At 51.9% G+C, this 20,358-nt stretch overlaps 1 protein-coding gene and 1 long non-coding RNA gene across 2 annotated transcripts in view; one reads left to right on the top strand and one right to left on the bottom strand.

Annotated features, from left to right (window-relative positions):
• The window catches only part of LMX1B (LIM homeobox transcription factor 1 beta), a 100,165-nt gene extending 84,728 nt beyond the window's left edge, over window positions 1-15,437 (bottom strand). Inside the window, exons 1-2 of the mRNA XM_062641512.1 lie at window positions 14,900-15,437; window positions 14,381-14,567 (exon numbers count right to left, since the gene is read on the bottom strand). Coding sequence (XP_062497496.1) covers window positions 14,381-14,567; window positions 14,900-15,038 — 326 coding nt within the window. The 5' untranslated portion in view covers window positions 15,039-15,437. The remainder of the gene's footprint in view (window positions 1-14,380; window positions 14,568-14,899) is intronic.
• A 34-nt stretch (window positions 15,438-15,471) lies between these two features.
• LOC134175468 (uncharacterized) lies at window positions 15,472-18,925 on the top strand. The gene is made up of 2 exons (XR_009969018.1): window positions 15,472-15,847; window positions 18,502-18,925. It is a non-coding gene; the product is annotated as an uncharacterized LOC134175468 (long non-coding RNA).
• The last annotated feature ends 1,433 nt before the right edge of the window (window positions 18,926-20,358 follow it).

The following is a 20,358-nucleotide window of genomic DNA, read 5'->3' as shown; positions in this document are numbered from 1 at the left end:
GTGCCTGTCTAACTGAGAACAAACTAGCACTTCCAGCTGAAATGCTTTGAGAAATTAAATGTGTAATTCTCTCCCGTAACTCAGTTGATCTTAAAAAAAATAAGTCCTCCAGAGTTCTTCAAGAAAACCACATTTTCATTTAAGGACTAACAAAAAAACTCTGACAAATGTCTTAATACTTTGCTTTCTTAGTAAAAGTACACATGAAACATTATAAGAGAGAAGGATCAGAGTGGTTGATGGCAGAACAAAAGCAGCTGAAAAATGTGATTTAACTTTGGTTAAATCAGTGGTAGTTGGTGATTTAGTGAAAAGACAATTGTTACATTACTGGGCTGCTGATCACATGTCACTGGCATTCCACAAACGCTTTGCCAGTGGAAATCTAACTCCAGCTTTTGGGAAGGCAATTTCAAAACAGCACAACGTCTTATAAATTAATTACCCGAGTTACAAGTTTCTCTCAAACCAACAGTTTCTGTATTATGCATATTGACAAAATCCTTTATTGCGCTTTCAAATACTTAATCCCACATATTTCCTACCTGCCAGTTCTGTGTTAGACTCTAGAGACTCCAATTACTAAATTGATAAAGCCTATCGAAACCAATTGCATACAAGTTAATTGCTATGCACCCAGATTCCTCTCATGTTTTGTTCTGAAATCAACCCAAGATGTGGAAGGAGACCAGCCCCTGCTCAGGTCCAGCAGGTAGTTGTCTAGTTGTCCTGGTCATCCCCATTTGAAATGGTGCAGGGCATGGGCTAATCAATGAAACCAAACTCCTACAAACGAATGTTTAAATGCTTCCAGAGCAGCAAAGAGGAAAGAACAATGGGTGAGCTAAGAGGAGAAATTTATTTTTACTGATAAAACTTAAGCAAATCCAAGGAACCATTAGGAAGTGCTGTCAACTAAAGCTTGAAATCTAAGAAAGTAGCCATTCAAAGCACAGTAGGCCCTTATAAACAGTTAATCCACGCAGCTGCAGTAGTTAAAGCAAACACACTACCCTTCACTGCGCCATCAATTACACCTTCCCAGAAAAAATTACACAAACTTTGTAGGATTTTTCAGAGAGAAGATGGATTCTTTTGGAGACTTGAGGTCAAGACTGGGCTGTTTAAAGTATATTATTAACAAATAAACATTTATTGCAAAAAAACCCTATAGGCCTTTGGGGAGGAAAATTGTGTTATTTTTGGCATCAAATGACACAAGCCATTTATGACATGAATGGCTATCACCAACAGACTGATGAAATGGCAAATGTCTCCCACTTAACTTCCCCTGGCTTCCTGAATAAACTTTTTCAAACACTTTTTTCCTTCTGAAATGGCAATAAACTCCATGTAATTTTGGTTTTCTCTCTGTTCTAGCTATTTCAAGATCCGTAGCTGGAAAGGGTTGAAGGTACTTCCAGATGGAAGCTGAAGACTCCCCAAAGACTGGTAAGGCGATGAAAATCACATTGTTAGGATCCGGGGCTATGTACTGCCCTTGTTTATATGTATTCTTGCTTGAGTGACAACTTGCAATTGGCTTTCAGATGGCTGGGTGAAAAAGCTGAGGTTTAATTGTGGCATCCAACAAATTGAATGTTATAGCTCTTGTCATTGAATGTATCCGCTACGCGCTCAGACAAACCCCTGCCAAAATATGAGCTGAACTTTTAAGTAAGAAAAAAAAGCCACAAATGGAACAGGCTTCAATTATGCTAGACAACCAATATTCATAGGACATGTATGAAATGAAGACAGCTTGCTTGCCTTGGGCTTGTTTTCCAACCTTTCTGTAAGACATGGGTCACCACAGTGGGCTCTACTACTGCCTGGCGCTCAGTCCCACCACCCTGGGCCCATTACGGACCATAGACCATCCTGCTCCGGCCTCTGCCACGAGGGATGATGCAGGCAGCGGGCACAGCTGGAGTGCTGGTGCTGCCTCATGGAGCCCTTCCGTCTCTTCCATGGAAGCAGCGGGTGGATGGGGAGGACGCCACGCTGGGCAAAGCTGCTTTCCCTGTAATTGCCCTGGAATCTCTGGGGATTCTCCCACATAAAATTAATGCAGGCGCCATCGAGGCTAATTTATTCCACACCCACAAAACCATGCTGGGGAACTGGCCCGGGCATGGGCAGCGAGGCCGAGGCAGCACGACTTTGAGGACCACGCTAGCAGGAGCTGTGTACCCCAGAGACACGGGGTACCCTGGAGCTCAGGGGTGCCATGAAGGCCATGTGTGTCCCCACAGCCCCCAGTACAGGACATGGTGGAAAGCTGCTGCTGAAGCACAAACTGCCTCCTCCATGCAGCTCCTGCCAGGGCATCCACAGCCCTAAGCAGCCCCGGCACAGCAGCTGCAGTGGGGGATCCCCCCAGCAGTGGGATTCTGCTGGTTCCTCCATTAACAAAGTAGCTGTCGGCTGTAACGCTTTCTGCTCCCATCAGCTGAATCACTTGTTTTGTTGCAGCTCCAACCACCAAGCCTGGCAGGTTCAAACCAACGATACCAAGTAGAGATAGTATCACTGCAGCATTTCACATGCCATTTATTCCCTCGAATAGTTTTACTCCAGTTGTACTTCTGCAGCGTTTCGTAAATTGCTCTTAACAATAACCTGTCTTTCACACTACAGGTACTTCCATCACTGTGTCCCATCTGTAAAAACCCCAGTGTTGGCTTTACACAACCCACACACAAACCAAAAGGCGCAGGACACTGTAGTATCTGCTGTGAGCATCAGCACTCATACAAATGTCACAATGAACACCAAAAGCACGCGGCTACAACACTGTTACTGTCACCCATTCACGACTCTCCCTGGAATATGTGTGGACAGCTTCCTTGCGGCTTGGGAAAGTGTTGGTAAGTGAAGTAATGAAGTAAATCATTTCTCACACGTGTGTGTAAATAAATAGAAGTGAGAAAGCACCCAGATATCGCAAAGCTTCACCACGTTTGGCTGACAAGAAAGGGAATCCTTACAAGAGCAGCACTGCCCCTGGCACAAAACAATGCCCAGAACACAGGAATTCTTCCTCCCTAGACCTCAGAGACAAACAGGTTATGAAAATTCAGGTGGCTGAGGCTGCAGTACTGCCTGCCCCAGCCCCGGGCGGGCAGAGGCACCAGCACAGCAGCAAGGCTTCCCAGCCAGCTCCCAGCACCAGTGGGTGACGGCACCAGAGCCCGTGCTTGTCGGCTGTGTGCCTCCGACCGCAGGGCAGACCCTCGCCAAGCCGGAGCCTGCGGATGCAGGGCAGGATCCGCCCGACGCCAGGCAGCACAATGTGAGCCTCCAGCTCCTTTCCTCCTTTTGGCAAAGGGAGGGCTGGAAAGGGGCGCGATGGCAGTGGCAGGGCTCAGATCCACCTCATGTCACGCAGACAGACTGCACAGGACATCAAACCAGATCACTCCAGTCCTCTCTTGGCAGCCTGTGCTGGGGACATCCACCCACAGCCACCACCAAGCTCCAGCAGTGCAGGAGGGTACCAGGTTCCCTGCTGCCCGCCATAGCAGGGTCTGCACCTTGAGCCACTGTGCTTCTCCCTGCCAAGTGCAAATGCAAGGTCTGTTGGCAGGATAACTCAGGGTACTTCCTCTGTACAGCTTTAGTCACCTCAATTTCAGTGAGCCTCAGTCACCTCTGTCACTGTTACCAAGTCGAGATGCCAAGTATGTGTCTGCATGTAATAAAAACCAGACTGACATATAACAATATTAGCATCAATAGAATCACTTCGGAAAAACATTTTCTCATAAGATTTCAAGAGAGAGGCCCACAGTATGCAAAATTTGTTCATTGGGACTTAGGGCAGACTGGCTTTGTGTAGACCTCTGCAGAGAGGCAGGTTTCATTCTCTTCTCTCTTCCTTCCTCACTCTGGACTCTAGTTATTAATGACCAGAAGGTGACTGGGAAGCACTTGAAATACAGTATTAGCACTTCCCCAGCGCAGTCACAAGCAGAGGACCACAGAGCCACCGGAGCAGCAAGGACCACATGCTCATCTTTGTCAGAACTCTTAATAAAGGAAAAGGGTTTCTAAAGCCTCACTGCTGGTACTAACGTTCATATGGGGCCCCACCACACTTTCTTTATCAACTCTGGTGTGAGTGAGAGCTGACCCATAGGGTCATGCTCCACATGTGAAACTTTTCTTGTCATCAGATGAAGCCCATGCCAAGATCCAACTGTGAAGACAACTCACAGCATTACACTGCAGCTTCTATTTAGGGTGGGTTTTGCCTATGAAGAGCTCCATCTCCGAAACCCTCAGTGAGCGGCTCCACTGAGCTCCCTCTAGACACTTGCTGTCAGGTAAGTAAATTGACCTTGCATGACACTGCAAGCTGCTGCATGCCAGGGCAATTGGCTTCAATGGCATTACTCATGGGAGCCCTGCGAGTGGGGATTTGCTGGCTCAGGCCCCCGCTGGGGCCCATGAACTGGCAGCGTCAGCCCCTCCGCACAGGGAGTGTTCCAGCACTAGTGACTGCTGCAGGAGGAATGCGCTGCCAAACCTCCACGAGCACCCCCAGCCCGCTGCATGCACTGGTAATGTGGAGAGAGCTCTCTAAAAGTATAACAGATAGGTACTGACTCAAGCCTGCATGTACATACAAACCTTTGTGGGGTGGGTATTCAGTCTGAAAACCACCATTATTAATAGCAGGGGGTGGGGAGGGAGGATCAGCTCCTTCTCTCCTGAAAAGCCAGAAACGCCAGCCTCCCCATGCCCAGGAATTACCTGAATGGGAACTGCCTGACCCCATCCCACACACACAGGGAACCCCACAGCCAGGAAGGGCCAACCCATGGCTTTTGATCCATGTGAGCTCATGTGCAGCGCCAGCAGAGCTCCAATATCCTGAACACGTCATTCGACGGGTAAGGAGGACAGACCAGATAACCTGGATCCCCAGCTGCTGGAAGAGGTAACCGAGGTGGAAACGGGGCTGTGTACCTCATCCCCTCCGCTCACCACCTTCCCAGAGCTCCCTGCAGCACCTTGTACCTCTCCTGTGGCTCCTCACCACCTGAAAAGCTCATGAGCTAGGCAGGTAGGCCTGCTCCCAGCCAAGATCTGCCACAGAACCGAGGGCACAGCACCACTAAAGTAAATAGCGGAGGCACTGATGCACTAGAGGTGGTTTAGCACAGATCATCAACTACAAAGAAACGCCTGCAGAAGATCCCAAATATTCATGAATAGTGCTGGGGCTGGCAGACTGTCATGTACAGCTGGACTTTATCACACCAAAGCTTTGCCCTAACTGAAGGTAGCTCACCATTTCTGCAGTCATTTCAGTGTTTTGGTTTGCATTTTTTGTCTTAGTTTCACAATTTTCTGCTTTACTGTGATTTGCTAATAAACCTCTTTGTACCATACAGAATGAAATACTTGCCTCATTTCACACACGTTACCAAAAGTAGCCTCAGCAAGCACTCCCATATCCCCTCCCCATGAAACTGGATTAAAGCTGTGACATGAGAGAATAAAATCAGAAACCAGGGAAGCTGCTTCCATTGAGAAGCTGCAGGAATAGCTCTATCAAGTGATAGGAAACTGCTAGCTGTAGGCAAGCTGATTGTATAAAGGATAGGATCACGCAGGTTGAAAACAACTGTTCTGCAGAATGGATGTTAATGAGAACTGTAACCTTTCTCACTAATGAGCCTTGGCAGGTATTGTGCTGCAGCCCAAAGGTGTGGTCCCATGGAGCTCCTGGTGACCCTAACTCCAGCTGTGACAGGCAACGGTGCCCATCTCTGTGCCCACCTCTGGAGAGCAAACACTGTCCCTGCTCATACTGTCCTCATCCACACAATGCACCAAACGTGCTTGCTCACTAACACACAAGGAATGCACCAGTGCTCGACTGGTCTGAGAGAACAAGGAGTAAGCACCGGCTGTAATTAGAAATGCTTTAAAACAACATTCCGGATTTCTTCTGCAAATTCAAATTTGCTTGCTTCCTATCATAATAATAACCTATGGTAAAAGTAACAACTGCTAAGGAAAATATTATTGATGCAGACTATTATTGTTTTTTCTGGTTTTGTTTTGTAATCAGTGAATGGTGATTCAGGTTACAAACACATGAAAGTAAACTTCCTAACAGCTACCAGGAGGATTTGGTCCTCAGCATGTGCACATAAATTCCATTAGCTCTTACTGGGAGGGTGCACGTGCACTCTTGTACATTATAAATAATACACTGATTGCAGTAAAATCAAGAGCCAAATTCTGTCCTTTGATGAGCGAGGACGGCTCTCATTGAAGTCAATAGGGATTGCATGTTCACAAGTTCATGTCAACATTTGCAAAGGAAAATTCCGTGCATATTAAAAAAACATATTATGTTTTGGAAGCAAAGCAAATGACCTCCACGACAAGTGTTCTCTGTAAATGTATTGCCTCGTTACAGGAGCATCATGTTAGAAACCCTTATAAAATTCTCAAGAAATACGTTATTCCTTGTTTATGTTGGTATTAAGGGACTTATCAATTTGTGCCCTCGCAGTTCTGCTGTATCTATAAAGAAGATCACTGTAAAACTGCAAAACCAGCAAAACAGTACACTGGAATTAATCACATTAATGATTCCTTTACTGTAATACAATCTCACAAATGTCTACTTGTTCAGTTGCCCACAGGCAAACAGTTTTTGAAAGGCAAGTAAAATACCCCAGCTCTGTGTGAGCATCGCAATGGGAAGCACATAGGTAGGTTTGGCTGGGCTGAGATTTCCACCTCGGACACAATAGTTGGTGTAACAGACCCTGGGTTCCTCTGGTAATACTGGTCTGAATGTTTTACCTTCTCAAGACAGTCAGAATGCACAATGTTGCATACAAGACACTTAATTTTAAGGGGTTTGTTTCTACATTATCTTCATTAAAATCGCATCATATGCCACACATGGTGCTTTCTACTTACAAGGTATATTTAGCATCCAATAAAGGGCAATGGCAACACAGGTATTCTGTGAATGTGCAGGTCATATAAAAGGAGAAAATATTTGTTATCAGTAATCTGTTTTGCAAAATGGCTGGTTTGAGTGAGAACTGCCTGTTCAGGAACAGGGGACAGGAGTCCCCATCCCCTCCTCATGCCCCCCTCACAGCAATAACCTGCCCTCACCATCCACAGAGCCCGTGGACACCAGGGGCTGGCTCTGGTCTCGGCGACTGCATTAGACACAGCACGTGGACGAGTTTGCAAAGGTCTGTTCAAAGCAATTGCAGACATACCAAGAAGTAAAACAAGAGTAAGACAGTGTTTCACTTGAGGAATATTGGTCTGGACAAAGCAAGTCCAGGAACGTAAAGCAAATGTAAGTTTAGCATTTTAAAAAAAAAAATAAAGACAAAAAAAGTCAAATATCTGCCTTAATTTTATGTTGGATTTAAAGAGGCATCTAGAAACAGTGAATAATTTGCCTGAACAAAGCATGCAAGATTTAGATCTGTATTAGAACGCATGTTATAAACACCAAAGAGCATTATATTTAAAACAAAAAGTCAGCTCATTTTACCTCACAAGTATTGTCATCTCTTTCTCTCTTACGGCCTCTACTCTCAAACTCAGAAGCCCAGCCTTACTTTTATCATTCATTTTAAATTAGATATGCAGTTGTACATGTATTTTTTTTACTTGTTACTAATGGAGAAAAGTGGTGTCTGGTTCCCTAAACATCACCAGTGCTGTTCAAACTCCCACTGCTGCAAAATAGCCTTCTCTCCCCGTTTCATTTTTAAAACTATCTTGACACAGAAAACACCTCTGCTTTCTAAAACAAAAATTCTAATACTTCTTTCATCAAACAAAAATCAGTCTAAATTCATAGCTTTAGGTATATCACACCACAACTGCAAGGTGTGTATTCGATAGACATTCCCTGCCCACTTCACACGTCCATTCCAGTTCACTTGAAGGAAATTTCTGTTCTTAATTGCACCCATCTGAATCCAAAGCAACTCCTCTAATGTCATTATTTGGCTGCTGGAGACTCGGCTGTCGAGGATCACGTCACATTGTTACGAATAACCTTATTCTTTGTTCCCGAACAAATCTGGAGTTTTTATATTTTGCAACGAACAAGAAACTGTCATTTCATTATGAGTCAATCTCTGCCTCCTGAGTAATGCAATCATCCCCAAATCATGCCAAAAACCCCTTTCTACAGCACTAACTCGTCCAAGAGCAATACCCAGCTTGTTTACCTTTACTGGAGATTACTGTACCATTCACTTCACAGTTTTATTTATTTACTTGCTTGCTTTCTTACCTCATTGAGCAATAACATGACATATCATGGGGGAAAAAAAGACGTAGGCAAAGAGAAGCATTTATCCTTGTTTTTTCTGCAAGTACATTGCTTGACCTAGTGCACCCTTTAGAGAGGACACGGTAATGGTCTTTCTCCATCTTGCTGGGGTTGAAAATTTGCAGCCTTTTGGGGAATCTGCATTTTATGCAACTCATGATGCGGTTTAAACCAGCCTAAGCAGTAGAACCCCCCCTTCTAATATTCTCATGAAATATTGCTGTTATGTTTACACACCATTTTCTACCACAAGAACTGAACAACACAAGGAGTACTTTGCAAACTAAACAGTAAATGTACTTGCCTACTCCTAGCCTAGCAATGGTAAGAAGAATGAAGTATTTTACTAACTCTTTCCCCCCCAGATCACCCCATGAGCACACCGGCAGACGTCCGTGGGCCTCTCTGGGTCCGTGTGTCGGTCGGAGGTGCACGCACATGTGCCCCAATACAGAGCAGCCAGCACGGTGGCTCCCGGCGCCTGTTTCCTTACACCCAAGGAGGCCCCCGTTCACTTTGTGGTGCACTGAAACCTTCCTGCTGACCTGCACACTGAGCTCAAGCAATCCTCTAGCAATTTACTATATCCCACTCCATTCCAGGAGAAGGAGGTACTAAATAGAATGAAATCAATTCCTGTTACAACAAGAAGTACCAGATTTAGTGCAAATTCGAATTTTGACTGGAATGAAAAATAAAAATCACAGCTACATTATGAAAAGCATACTCCTGGATATTCCTTCACAACTGACTGTATCAACCAGCCTCTACTCGTTACTAAATATGCAAGAGCTCACTACGACGTACCATGCTTTATAGGTTGCTCCACAATGGAGGTGAGCAAAAGGGGTACATATTTACAACTGAAATACACTAATGACATAATTAGTCTAAGGAGAGAGGCATTACAATCCAGCTATTTAATCATGATATATTATTGATGGTTGAAAATGCATGATGTATGCCTTTGAACTAGTTCGAAAGTTCAAAAAATAACAGACGTGATTTCTGAACAGAATACACAATGTTCCTGTTTCTTATATACAGCAGTGAAGATATTTTTGCAGTGAATTTTGTATTTGTTAGCTATTTTTTCCCAGGTTGGTAGTTAAGCATTATAAATTATCCTCTTATTAATCTAACTGCATACTGCCTGTATTACAAAAAGATCCCCCTATCATTTTCTACCACGGATTAGTGCAAATTACCTACCACCATTGCAATTATTTTGTCCAATAAGGTTACCATGATTGCAGCAGAAAACCAAAATGTCTCCCCAAATTCTTAAACCATGCTCCATTCCAGATCCCCTGTTTTAAGTATTTCCTAAGGCTAACCTGGAACCACCTCTGGGCTCCAGTGCCGGTATCTGCCCTATGTGCTACGGGATAAATTCCTGCTGGCACAGGGGGGGACCTGTGGGGGCTCAGCCCAACTACAGCGACTCTGCTGACGTCAGAAATAACAGCTACGTTTCCTCAGCATTCCCGCTTTTGGGATTGTGTCGAGGTGCTTACGGAAACCTGACAGTACTGAGGGTTTTGAACCAGGCTGATGTGGCTGAGAGTGCAGGGCTGCTTGGATTGTCAGCAAAAATGCCAGTGTTTCAGCGACTTTTAAAAGCATTTTTAGCGCATGACATAACTTTAATCATTACTCCATGTCCTGGGCATGTGCTTAGGTTACTCCTCACCTCCAAGTTTCACTCTGTTTTTATGCCATTTCCTAATAACACAAAGACAAGCACCAGCCTGACACGAGACGCAAATGACACCGGGGGGGGCCACCAGTGCCCTGCACAATTCTGCTGAGTTCCCATGAGGAGCAATTGCACCAGTGAGTGTAACAACACGCCTGGTTCTCCTTGGTTTAAAAAATGAAAAGCAAGTACAACTGAAGACAAATAAAACCTTCATGTTAGCAAATGGTTATTGTCCATTCTGCATGTAGCAGAATCTGGGAGCTCAAGTCACCTCCTGCACCGCTGATCCTGCCTACATTCCTCAGCCTGCGCTCCCCACGGACATGCGCGCGCTCTCTCTGGATGAAAAATAACAGTCATGAAAATAAGAGACATTTACTAATAGGAAGCTTTTGTCTTACTGCAACGTAAAACGCAACTGAACTGGGAAACATCAGCCTCGGTATTATACTCCTATGAAAGAACTTCCAAAGTGTGGAGAGGGGGAACATTCCCCTACAGCAACGGGGCTTCACAGCGTTTTCTTTCCTTCCTGCGAGGTACATGCTGCTCCATGCTGACTGCACATAAAAAATAAGCCCAGTCACTGACAAGAAAGGACTTACAGATGAAGAACAGTATAAAGACGTACCAGAAATATACAGCAAGGCTTTTTTAACAGCACCCAATAATGATGCTAAAACAATGCCTGACATATCTGGAAGAATCTAACAAAAAACTATTTCTCTAAGCAAAACTTAGAATGCATTAACGTAACATTCTGAAATAGCAACTGTGATTGTTTGCTCTCCTACCTCTTGAATAACTGACCTCTTCTACAGCCTTTCTTTCCAAAGCTAGAATAGGAATATGGATCTTTCTAGAAATTATATGCATTTCTTACATATGAAATATGTAACCTGAAACGGTTATTTTTCATAGCATATCTTTTTGTTTAATGTCAGCAATAACTAGGGTATATTGTTACATAGTGCTGGATAGTGAGATAAAAACAAACCAGGAAAGCACAATCACAAAACAAATGAAAATATACAAATGGGAAAGAAATGTAATATTTATAATTACTAATGTTTTATAGCAGGAAGCACTGTTACGAGTGGCACAATAAATAAATTCATTTAAGCAAAGAAGCAGAACGTAACTACCGCAAACCCCTTGTTTTTGATAAATATTCCTTCTGAAGGCTTCCGTTTGTCAGAAAGAAAACTTCTTTTAAAGGAAAAAAGTGTAAGGGTAAGGTTCCAAGTGTGCAACATTCCCCCTGCCATTTGACAAAGCTCTCATTAAAATCACAGAGATTCTGTTTGACTCGGGTTTGCAAGAGCCAGCCTCCCTGGTGCCACTGTACTGCTCTGTTTTCCCCCCCCTACAAAAAGCTTGCAATCAAACATACCTGTGACCCTCAAAATCTTACATTTTAGCAAAAGAAGTGCTCTGATTGAATTAAATCAGAAGATCAGGATGTGCTCATGCAAAAAAATTGTTGAATCTTTTGTATAAACCCAGTGTAAAACGCATGCACAGCTTGTCCCACCAGTCCCACTGATGTACCGATGATATTTTGTGATAAATTACACCTATCAGGCACCTCTGACTACCTCAAACTGTGCCTGGGCCACTAATCCATCTCCCCCGGGATTTGTTCTAACATTCCAAGCATAGGGGCAGCTTCAAACAGGCAACATTTTTATAAAAAAAAAAAAAAAAAGAAAAAAAAGAAAAATGTTTTCCCCCTTCCCCCTAATGTGAAATGCCCTCATCCAAGGATGGGCAGGAATCATTCCTGACCCAGTGAAAGGTTTAAGGTCTGATATCTGACCCATCAGAAGCTTGCTTTCATTAGAAAGACGAGACACCAGTTTTCCAAAGATACACATACAGCACTTGATTATAGTCCTGGGAGTTCTGGAGAAATCTGACCTTTAAATTACATTACTATTTACAGAAAAACCTATTTAAAGCAAATTTCAGTAACTAAGATATTTAAGTAATCTTTATTCTCCCTTTTTTCTTTTTTTCCCCCTTTTTCTCCCCCCCCCCCCCTTCCCCCCCGAGGTCAGTAAATAGGACTCAGGATAACAAAAAGCATCAGATTTTGCTGATACCGGTCTTCCTCCGCACTGATACCATTTCATCTCACTACTCCAAATCAAGCTTTCTTAGTGCAGAGGCATTTTCCACCCCGGAACGCTACAGCCCAGGACGATGGTTGCTCCCGCACATTGGAGACGACTTGCACAACTTGCTCATGGCTTCACTCCTCCCTCCACTCCCTTACTGATCAAACCGATTGCCTGCACCGCACAGCCCAGAACCGCTTGCCATGTACGAGCAGCTATTTTTATCCTTCAGCTATCAGAAAAGGGTATTTCTCCAGGTCTAAAAGGCAGCAGGCAGGGGAAGCACACAAACAGCATCAGCGCAGTTTCACGTGCTTGCTTTTTTGGACTAATAAAATTTCATGGAAAACAAATTTGGATTTACGGTGGCTGCCCTCCCCTTTCCACGAGCCGCTGCTGCTGTCAGTCCGGAGGGGCACACACAGCAGGTGACCATGTCATGTCACGCGAGGTGCTGGGATTCAACAAAGGCCAACATGTTGATATCTTTTTATTGCTCGTCAGCCTGGTTACCCCATTCCCCCCCTATACAATTGGACACCTTTGATAACACGGAAAGTTCTGAAGCGGTGACATTTCTATTTTCAGTCAGGAAAGTGTTTTTGCATTTACAAAGGAGCAGCCTGTAATCTTGCTTTTTAAAGTCACGAAGCACAATCCTCTATTTCGCAGAAACTAAAGATGGGACTCAGAGGGTACATGGGTGTGTAATTAATGTAAATATCTACACAGCCAAATGATGCTTTTTTTAGGTAGCCTAAAGACTATTCTAAACTCTTCACGAATTAACCAAAATACCTAAGTAGTACTACCTACAGAGGCAGAGGTTTCATTGATTTACAACTACAGCTCTCATGGGGTGGTTTATTTTGTATAGAAGTAAAAGATAAAGTCTGTGGATCTGCTCTCTGCACTGGGGTATGAGAAAACCCAGCCAGCGCCAGGCCCTGGCCCAGTGAGGGTGGCTGCGGCAGCGAGCTTTGAGCTTTTCTCATGTGAAGAACCCGGGCCCATGGAAGAGTCTCTGGTGAGGGCTGCAGCATGAAATAACACATTTTGTTGTAATTCCTAAACAGGGGGACATTTATCTGGGCCGTTTATACAAGAGTTATAACCCTAACAATATTTATACCCAGCATGTCATGTTAGCATTTACTACCAGTTTCCATGGAGATGGATTTTCATGCTGTAGCTATGAAATGCACATTGTTGCCACTAAGCCACTTCAGGCCTTTCTGGAAGCCTGCTGAATGCCTGACAAAAGTTGATGCAAACCAATAGTTGTTGTTCTTTGTTTGTTGCCAGACTTCTAGCAGAGCCATATTATGTCCCAGTGATTGAAGTGCCCATGTTCGCCCCCCTCCCGGCACAAAAAGGATCCTCAATTTCGGTGACAAGCATGAAGTGGGCTTCTGCAGGGGAGGACAAGCGCGGCGCGGGCAGGGCTCTGTCTCCGCGCAGGGACGCGGCGCGGCGGGGGGCAGCCGCCCGACAAAGCCTGACATTTGGGGATAAAGCCTAAATCACAGAAAGCGCCCGGGCCGGGCGGGCCGGGGCCAGCGCCGGGCTCCTCCTGCCGCGCCCGGCCGCGGAGCCTCGACCGGCGCCAGTCCCCGCGGCTGGGCCCCGCGGCCGCCCGCGCACCCTCCGCGCCCGGCGGCGGCTCGGCTCGGCGGGGCGGCTCTGCCGGGATAGCCCGGGGCAGCGCACAGACGGCCCCGCCGCCGGGCAGCCGGCACGGACCGCTCCGCTCCACGGATGTCCCGGAGCTGCGGGCGGCGGTGGGACGGGGTTCGTCCCGGGAAGGAGGGCCCTGCGGGGCTGTCCCGAGAGCGGCGCTGCCTGAGCTGTCCGAGTGGAGCTGAGCCGGGCCGAAACGGGCCGCCCCGCTGCTGGACCGCTCCGACGGCGCCGCAGGGTGCCGGACAGCGGCAGAGCCCGGGGGACAGGCGGCAGCTCCCTGCTTAGGACGGGCGAAATGGCTCAAAGTCTCTCCGGTTCCGCCCGCTGCCTGGGTCCCCGCTTGCCGGGGCCGCCACCCGCAGCCTCGGGCCCGGGCCGGTGATTCCCCGCTCCGCAAGGCTCGGGACGGCGGCCCGCTCTGAAACACGCTCCGAGCCCGCGGCGCGACGCCGTGCCGTGCCGTGCCGGGCTGGCAGTGCTCCCCGCCGGCGGCGGCACCGCGCCGGGCCCCGCTGAGCCCCGCCGCGCTCTTACTGTTGGTAGTCCTGCTTGCAGTAGAGCTTTCGGTCCCGGAAGTAGCAGCTGGTGGTGAGGGCTTGCTGACACGCCGCGCACTGCAGGCACTCCTCGTGCCAGGAGGACTCGTTCACCCGCATCAGAAACCGGTCCGAGATGGGCCGCTGGCAGCCCTCGCAGACGGCCTGGTGCTGGCAGTCCGACCCTGCGAACGGCAGACAGCGGCATGAAGCGCCTGTCCCGGCCCCCATCCCCTGTCCCGACGCCGGCCCCACTCCCCCGGTCCCGCTTCCCGGCCCCGGGACAGCCAGCGGGCAGCGGAAGCCCGGCCCCAGCCCCGGGAGCTCAGCGACACTGAGCCTGACGGCCTCTGCCGAACCCGCACCCCACAAACGCCGGTGAGACGATTATGTGCCCGGCTGCAGCCCGAGGCGAGGCGGCCGCATCAGTCCGGCAGGGCCCCGCCGCAGCCGGCCCCGGGCCCCGCGAAGCTCCGGGGCCGCTTTAGGCGCAGACGAGAAGCGAACGGCAACTCACCCAGCAGCACTCCTAACGTGGCCGGACCCGAGCGCAGAGGGTGGTCTTCCATTTTAATACCGTCCAGCATCTTTGAGCAGTCCGACTGGCCCCGCGTAAAGCACCTTTCCAAGGACTCGGGACCTGTTGCGATATCCATGGGGCGGGCGACGGCGGGGAGAGGCGCTCCGGGCGGCGGCGAGAAGCGCTGCCGGGCGGCGGGGCCGGCTCAGCCCCGCGTCTGGCCGATCGCGGGGGCACTCTGCGGCCGGGAAGAGGGAGTCGCTTTTATTTTTATCTGGGAGACATGAGGAGCGTTTCCTGCCTGCACTTCCAGAGACGGGGGGCAGAGGAAGGAGCCGGCGCCGCTGCCCATGGGGGCAGCCCGCGCTAAGCGGGCGCGCACATGCCGCGCACACGGCGCAGGGCAGCCCGCGGTGTCACCTGCTCGCCGGCAGCGCCGGAGCCCCACGCCCTCCGCGGAGGGCCCTCCCGGGGCTGGGCCGGGCGGAGCGGCGGGGCCGGGCGGGGCGGCGGGGCTTCCCCGGCGCTCCGCAGCCCATGTGCCATGCGGCGTCCCGAGGAGCCGCGCCGTTTAGAGCAGGGGCCGCGGCGGAGGAACACACCCCCCGGTGCCTCACCCCTCCTCAAACTTGCTGACATTTGAACTCCATTGGTGCGCGCCGTATCGCTGCGCCGCGGTGATTCGTCTCCTCGACGTCAAATAGTGCCCTGGCCCCGCCGGGCCCCCGCGGCCCCCGAAGCGCAGCGGCGCCCGGGGCGCGGGGCTGGCGGGCTCCGCGCACCCCGGCGCAGCGAGCGGCAAACGGGGCTGGGACCGGCACCGGAGCGGGCCGGGTGGCAGAGCGAGCGCGGCCGCCGAGGATCGCGGCGGAGCGGGGACCCGGCCGCTCCGCTTCCCGCCCCGCTACCGGCCCGACGGCGGCTCCTGGCTCCTGCCCTGTCGGGGTAGGTAGCACCGCGCGTTCCCCGCCGGGCCGTGGGCAGGTGGTGACGGGACCGTCCATCAGGGCGGCTGGGCCTGGCGGGGACGTGGGTCTGTCGCGCGGGCGGTGGCTGCGCGACCGGTCCCGGAGGGAACCCGGGATGGGTTGCAGGGATGGGGGAATTGTTGCCGGGCAGCCCCGGGCGGTCGTGGCGGAGCTGCCCACGAGTGGCCCCGGAGAAGCGTCCGGGGGCCCCGCTCCTGCCCGCAGAGGCCCGAGAGCTGCGGAAACCTCCCGCGGAGACGGCAGCCCGGGTGAGATCGTGGCATTCCTGGACCGGCGTTTACCGGGAGCGGTACCGCTAAGCTGCGTGCCTGCGGTATCGCATGTTAGTGCGTGCGGTGCGGGAGTCCGCGGACAGCGTGCAGAAGGAACCGCACCGTAACGCACTGCGCTCTGCTCCCCGCTCCCCGTGCGGAACCGCAACGGCCGGGAAAGGCGATCCCCACCGGCCGCCGTGCATGGGGGGGAGCGCGGTTGCGCGACCCCGGCTTCCCGTTCCTTTCGGTTTTGTTGTTGGGGGTTTTCTCCTGCCGATACCGTTAAAAATCTAAATCCGAGGAAATGAAAATCCGGGCGGGATTCCGCGCGGGGTTTCTTAATGTGACCCGCGATATGCCGTGACCCCGCCGAGGGAAGGGAGTTTGTTTTGTAACGCTCCCAAAATATTGATACTTAATAAGCGAGACAAGTGTTAACTTGAATTACTTAATGCTTTTTTTCCCTGGGTCTTAAGATAAAGCCTTTTCGTACAGAAACATCTCTCAAAGAAATTCTTGTTTTACTTAAATATTTTGGAAAGGGGTTTCGGTAATGGAGCATATTTGGTTTTTGTTCTGGACAGTACAAATCTGAAAACCTTTGTAGCTAATGCTGAAAAAATAATATATGATTATTCAATTCTAAGATCAAGATAAAACCTGCTTAGATTTCAGAGTTCAATCAGTGGAGAGGAAAGCTTCTCGTTCACATTAATTTTTTATGTTCCCTTCCTATTTTCCGTGACGGATTCCGTGTTCTCCATCACACGGGACTTCCCTCAAATTATCTTCTACAATTGCGAGGAAAATTAGAGCTCCTCTTTCTGCAGCATTTTTCGTAACTTCTTAATTTAAAAAAGAAGGAAAAAAAAAAAAAACCAAAAGCGAAGAGCAGAGCTGTGCGGCGGGGCCGTGGAGAGCAGAGCAGGAACCCTCCCAAATCGCACCCGCAGCAATAATTCCATCTTTGTTCGTAGGCTTTTACTCGCAAATATCACACCAAAGATTTGTTGTTTCTTGCCGTGTGTGTGTACGAACGCTGCACCGGATAATTATTATCCCTGCCTCTTCCCCGAGAACAATTCGATGAGGTGTTATATTCGGTTTATATAGTGCTTTTAACGAAAACAAAATACAATTAAAACACCCACGCGCAAAACCATCACAGAAATAAAACCAAACCAAGACTAACGCAACCCCACCTCCCCGTGGCTTCGTTCTAATTCTCCCTTGATTTGCAAGGCAAATCTTTTTGTTTTGAGGTGTTTTGGTTTAATTTTGAGACTCGAGCGAGGAACGCAGCCAGGCACAACTCCACATCTCCTAAACGAGGCAGGGGAGAACGGAGCACCGGGATAAGTACTGGATAGCTGAGCCTCTGGGAGCCGGGGGCCGGTACCACTGAGTGCTCCTGGCCAAGCTCAGCCGCGGCCGGTGCCGTTCCGGCGGGACAGGGCGTCCCGTCCCTTCACCCTGCCCGTTGCATCCATGCGTGTGCCAGAACCCCGGGGGGAGCTGCGGGTTCTCAGCTGAGGGTTCTCGAGGAAAGCCCCCTTACTTTGTGGGTCTGCAGATGTGTGCCTGACAGAACCGCCTCTGTGCTCGGGACAGCGCGGGGCCGCGGGAGGCTCGACAGCAGGAACAGAGGAAGTCCCTGTGTCTCTGTGTGAGCATGCCGGCCCCGGTGAGGAGACCCCGGCTGCCGTCACGCACGTGTAACCCCGGCTCCGTGGGCATTCCCGGCTCCCTGCTTGGGGGCAGCCCAGCCGGACACAGCTCGGGCTCCCCGTGGTACCGATCTCACCGCCCGCTGCCCCTGTGGGACCGGGGATGTTGCGCTGGGAGCTGAGTCTGCTTCCTGCGGGGAGCTCCGGAGGCTGTGCGGTTTGCCGCGCCGGCGAGGGCCGGGCCAGCCGTGCAGCCCGTGGGTGCGCTGCCTGATCCGCGGATGCACCCAGTCGGGGGGGGGGGCAATGGATGGCCCGGCCTGGTCCGGCCCGGCTGACCCCGGCCCGGCTGCCCGGTGCGGCGGGGCCTCGGGCGCAGCCTGCCCCCTGCCGGCGTGCGGCGGCACGGCCGGGGCTCCCGCGGGCGCGGCGGGGCTGGGCCGGGAGCAGGGCCGGGGTCAACCGGGGCGAGCAGAGCCCGCGGGGCCGTGCACCCCGGTAGCTACACCGGCCACAAGCCGGCAGCGCTGGCAGCCCCACAACGAGGTGGACCGCCCGCTCGCTGCTGTGAGACCGCCGGTCTCCGACTCTGTCCGCGGCACCCCGACGACGGGTTGCGGGGTGAGAACGGCAGGGCAACAACGGTGGGGATGTCCCTGCTCACTTTGTCCTATTTTCTTCACTCACAGCTGCACTCTGCACCTTCCCCGCCTGCCAACGGCCTACTGCGAAACACCGCTGCCTGGGAGCCCGCCGTAGCGGGCAGCGCTCGGAGAACGCAGGGACACCAGGCCAACCGCACGGTGAACAGAGCCTGAGCTCGTGGCCGGTGCACGGGATGGAGACCTCCGAGTTTCCCCCATACCGGGCGCTGCTAACGGCTCTGCAGCCCGCGGTCTTCGACCGAGCCCCCGGGGGCTCCCCGCCGACGGCCCCGGGCCCCGGGCCCCAGAGCCGTCACCGCCGGGAAAAGCGGCCGGCGGCTGTGCTCGGCTGTGACTGATTCAGCTGCTCTCCCTCCTTCGGAAGGACAAATGTAAGCGAGCTGCAAAGTGTAGTTACTAATAACAATAACAATAAATTATCGGGCTCTTGCTCAGTAGCGCAAACAAACGCTCGCCGTGAACCACGCAGAGTCCCCTCGGGGATCAGCCTGTCCGCCAGACCGGCTGCGCCTTGGGCAAGCGAGGGTCCCTCTCGCCCGGCAGCCTCACGGAGCCGGTGACCGGACCCGGGCCGCCAAAGTGCCCACCGAAAAGCGGCCGGTGGATGGCGAGGGTGGGATGGGGGCAGCGGCGGCCGCACTCGGTGCCGGTGCAGCCCTTCAAACGCGTAGACCCCCGCCCGGGGAGCCAGGAACCCCCGCACAATCCCTGGGGGAGCGGAGCCGGCACTGAGCGGTCGGAGGCCGCGCCGCGTAGAAGGCGGCGAACACGGAGCCGGTATTTTAATTAAGCAGGGTCTCTTTGATATAGGCAGGCTGATGCTATCTCTGCGCGCTGTTCCCTTCACGGCAGCTTTTGGGTAGGAAAATTGCTGAGAGAGCGGGATCTCACGGGGCGCCGGGGCCGCGCCAGACGCCCCGGGGTGGCGGCGGGTGCGGGTGCGCGGCGCGCTGGGAGTTCCAGCTCTGCTGTGGTGCGGTGCATTTTCGGGGGGCCTGGAGGAACTAGAGTCAATTTACCATGATTAAAGGCACAAGCAAGGAGGCGCCACACATTTGCATGCGCCTTCATCTTTCTGAAGCGGATTTTTGAGGGCAGCTCGGCAGACAGGCTTTGGGCTTCGCGTCCCGCTCCGCCACGGGAGCGCCTCACCGTGCGGCTGCGGGAACGGGAGGTCTCGGACTCCTCGCCCGAGGGAGCTGTGGATCTGGCCTCGGCACCGGGACCCCATAGGGTCCGGTCCACCGCCCGGTGCGTCCTGCAGCTACAGGCGCGGCTCTGCGCTGTCCTCCCTGTCGCCGTGGGCCATGGCTCACCCGGCGCCGGGCTCGACGCGCAGGAGCCGCGCCCGCGGAGAAGGGCTGCGCTGGCGGCGTTCACCGGGTGCCCTGTCGCCCGCTCCCATCTCGCCCGGCGCAGCCCTTGCCCCCGGCCCCGCTTTCCGGCGCGTACCGGGTGGCCGGCGCAATCCTGTCCCTCGCCCGGTAGCGCTGCGGAACTGCGGTCGCGCTCGGCCCGTGCAGGCGGCGAACGCCGGGAAAAGCAGCGTGGACATCGAGACCGGGTCCGGCTCGGGCTGAGAGCAGCGCTACCGGTGCCGACGTGCCCCCTCCCTCTCCGGGGGCTCCGTGAGCGCCAGGCGCGGGCCGGGTCCAGACGGGGAGGCCGGGGCAGGCCGGGCCCGGCTGGCAGTGGCGTGGTGCGCACATGTGCCCCCGCGGCGGCCGGTGCCAGGTGCAGGGCTGGGGGCAGGGTTTACCACCAGGCCCTGACGGCTCCGCGGGTTCCCCAGCCCGGGGGCTGGGGGGGCTTTTCCCATTTCAGGGCAAATACCTTCGTTTCACTGGGAAATTTAACCTCTCCTTGGAGCTGGATCCATTA

Source organism: Pezoporus occidentalis, unplaced genomic scaffold, assembly GCF_034315485.1.
Source record: "Pezoporus occidentalis ecotype Australia unplaced genomic scaffold, CSIRO_AGI_Poc_V1 ctg68, whole genome shotgun sequence".
NCBI lineage: Eukaryota > Metazoa > Chordata > Aves > Psittaciformes > Psittacidae > Pezoporus > Pezoporus occidentalis.
The sequence above is the reverse complement of the archived record's forward strand: the minus strand, read 5'-3'. Positions and strand labels throughout refer to the sequence as shown.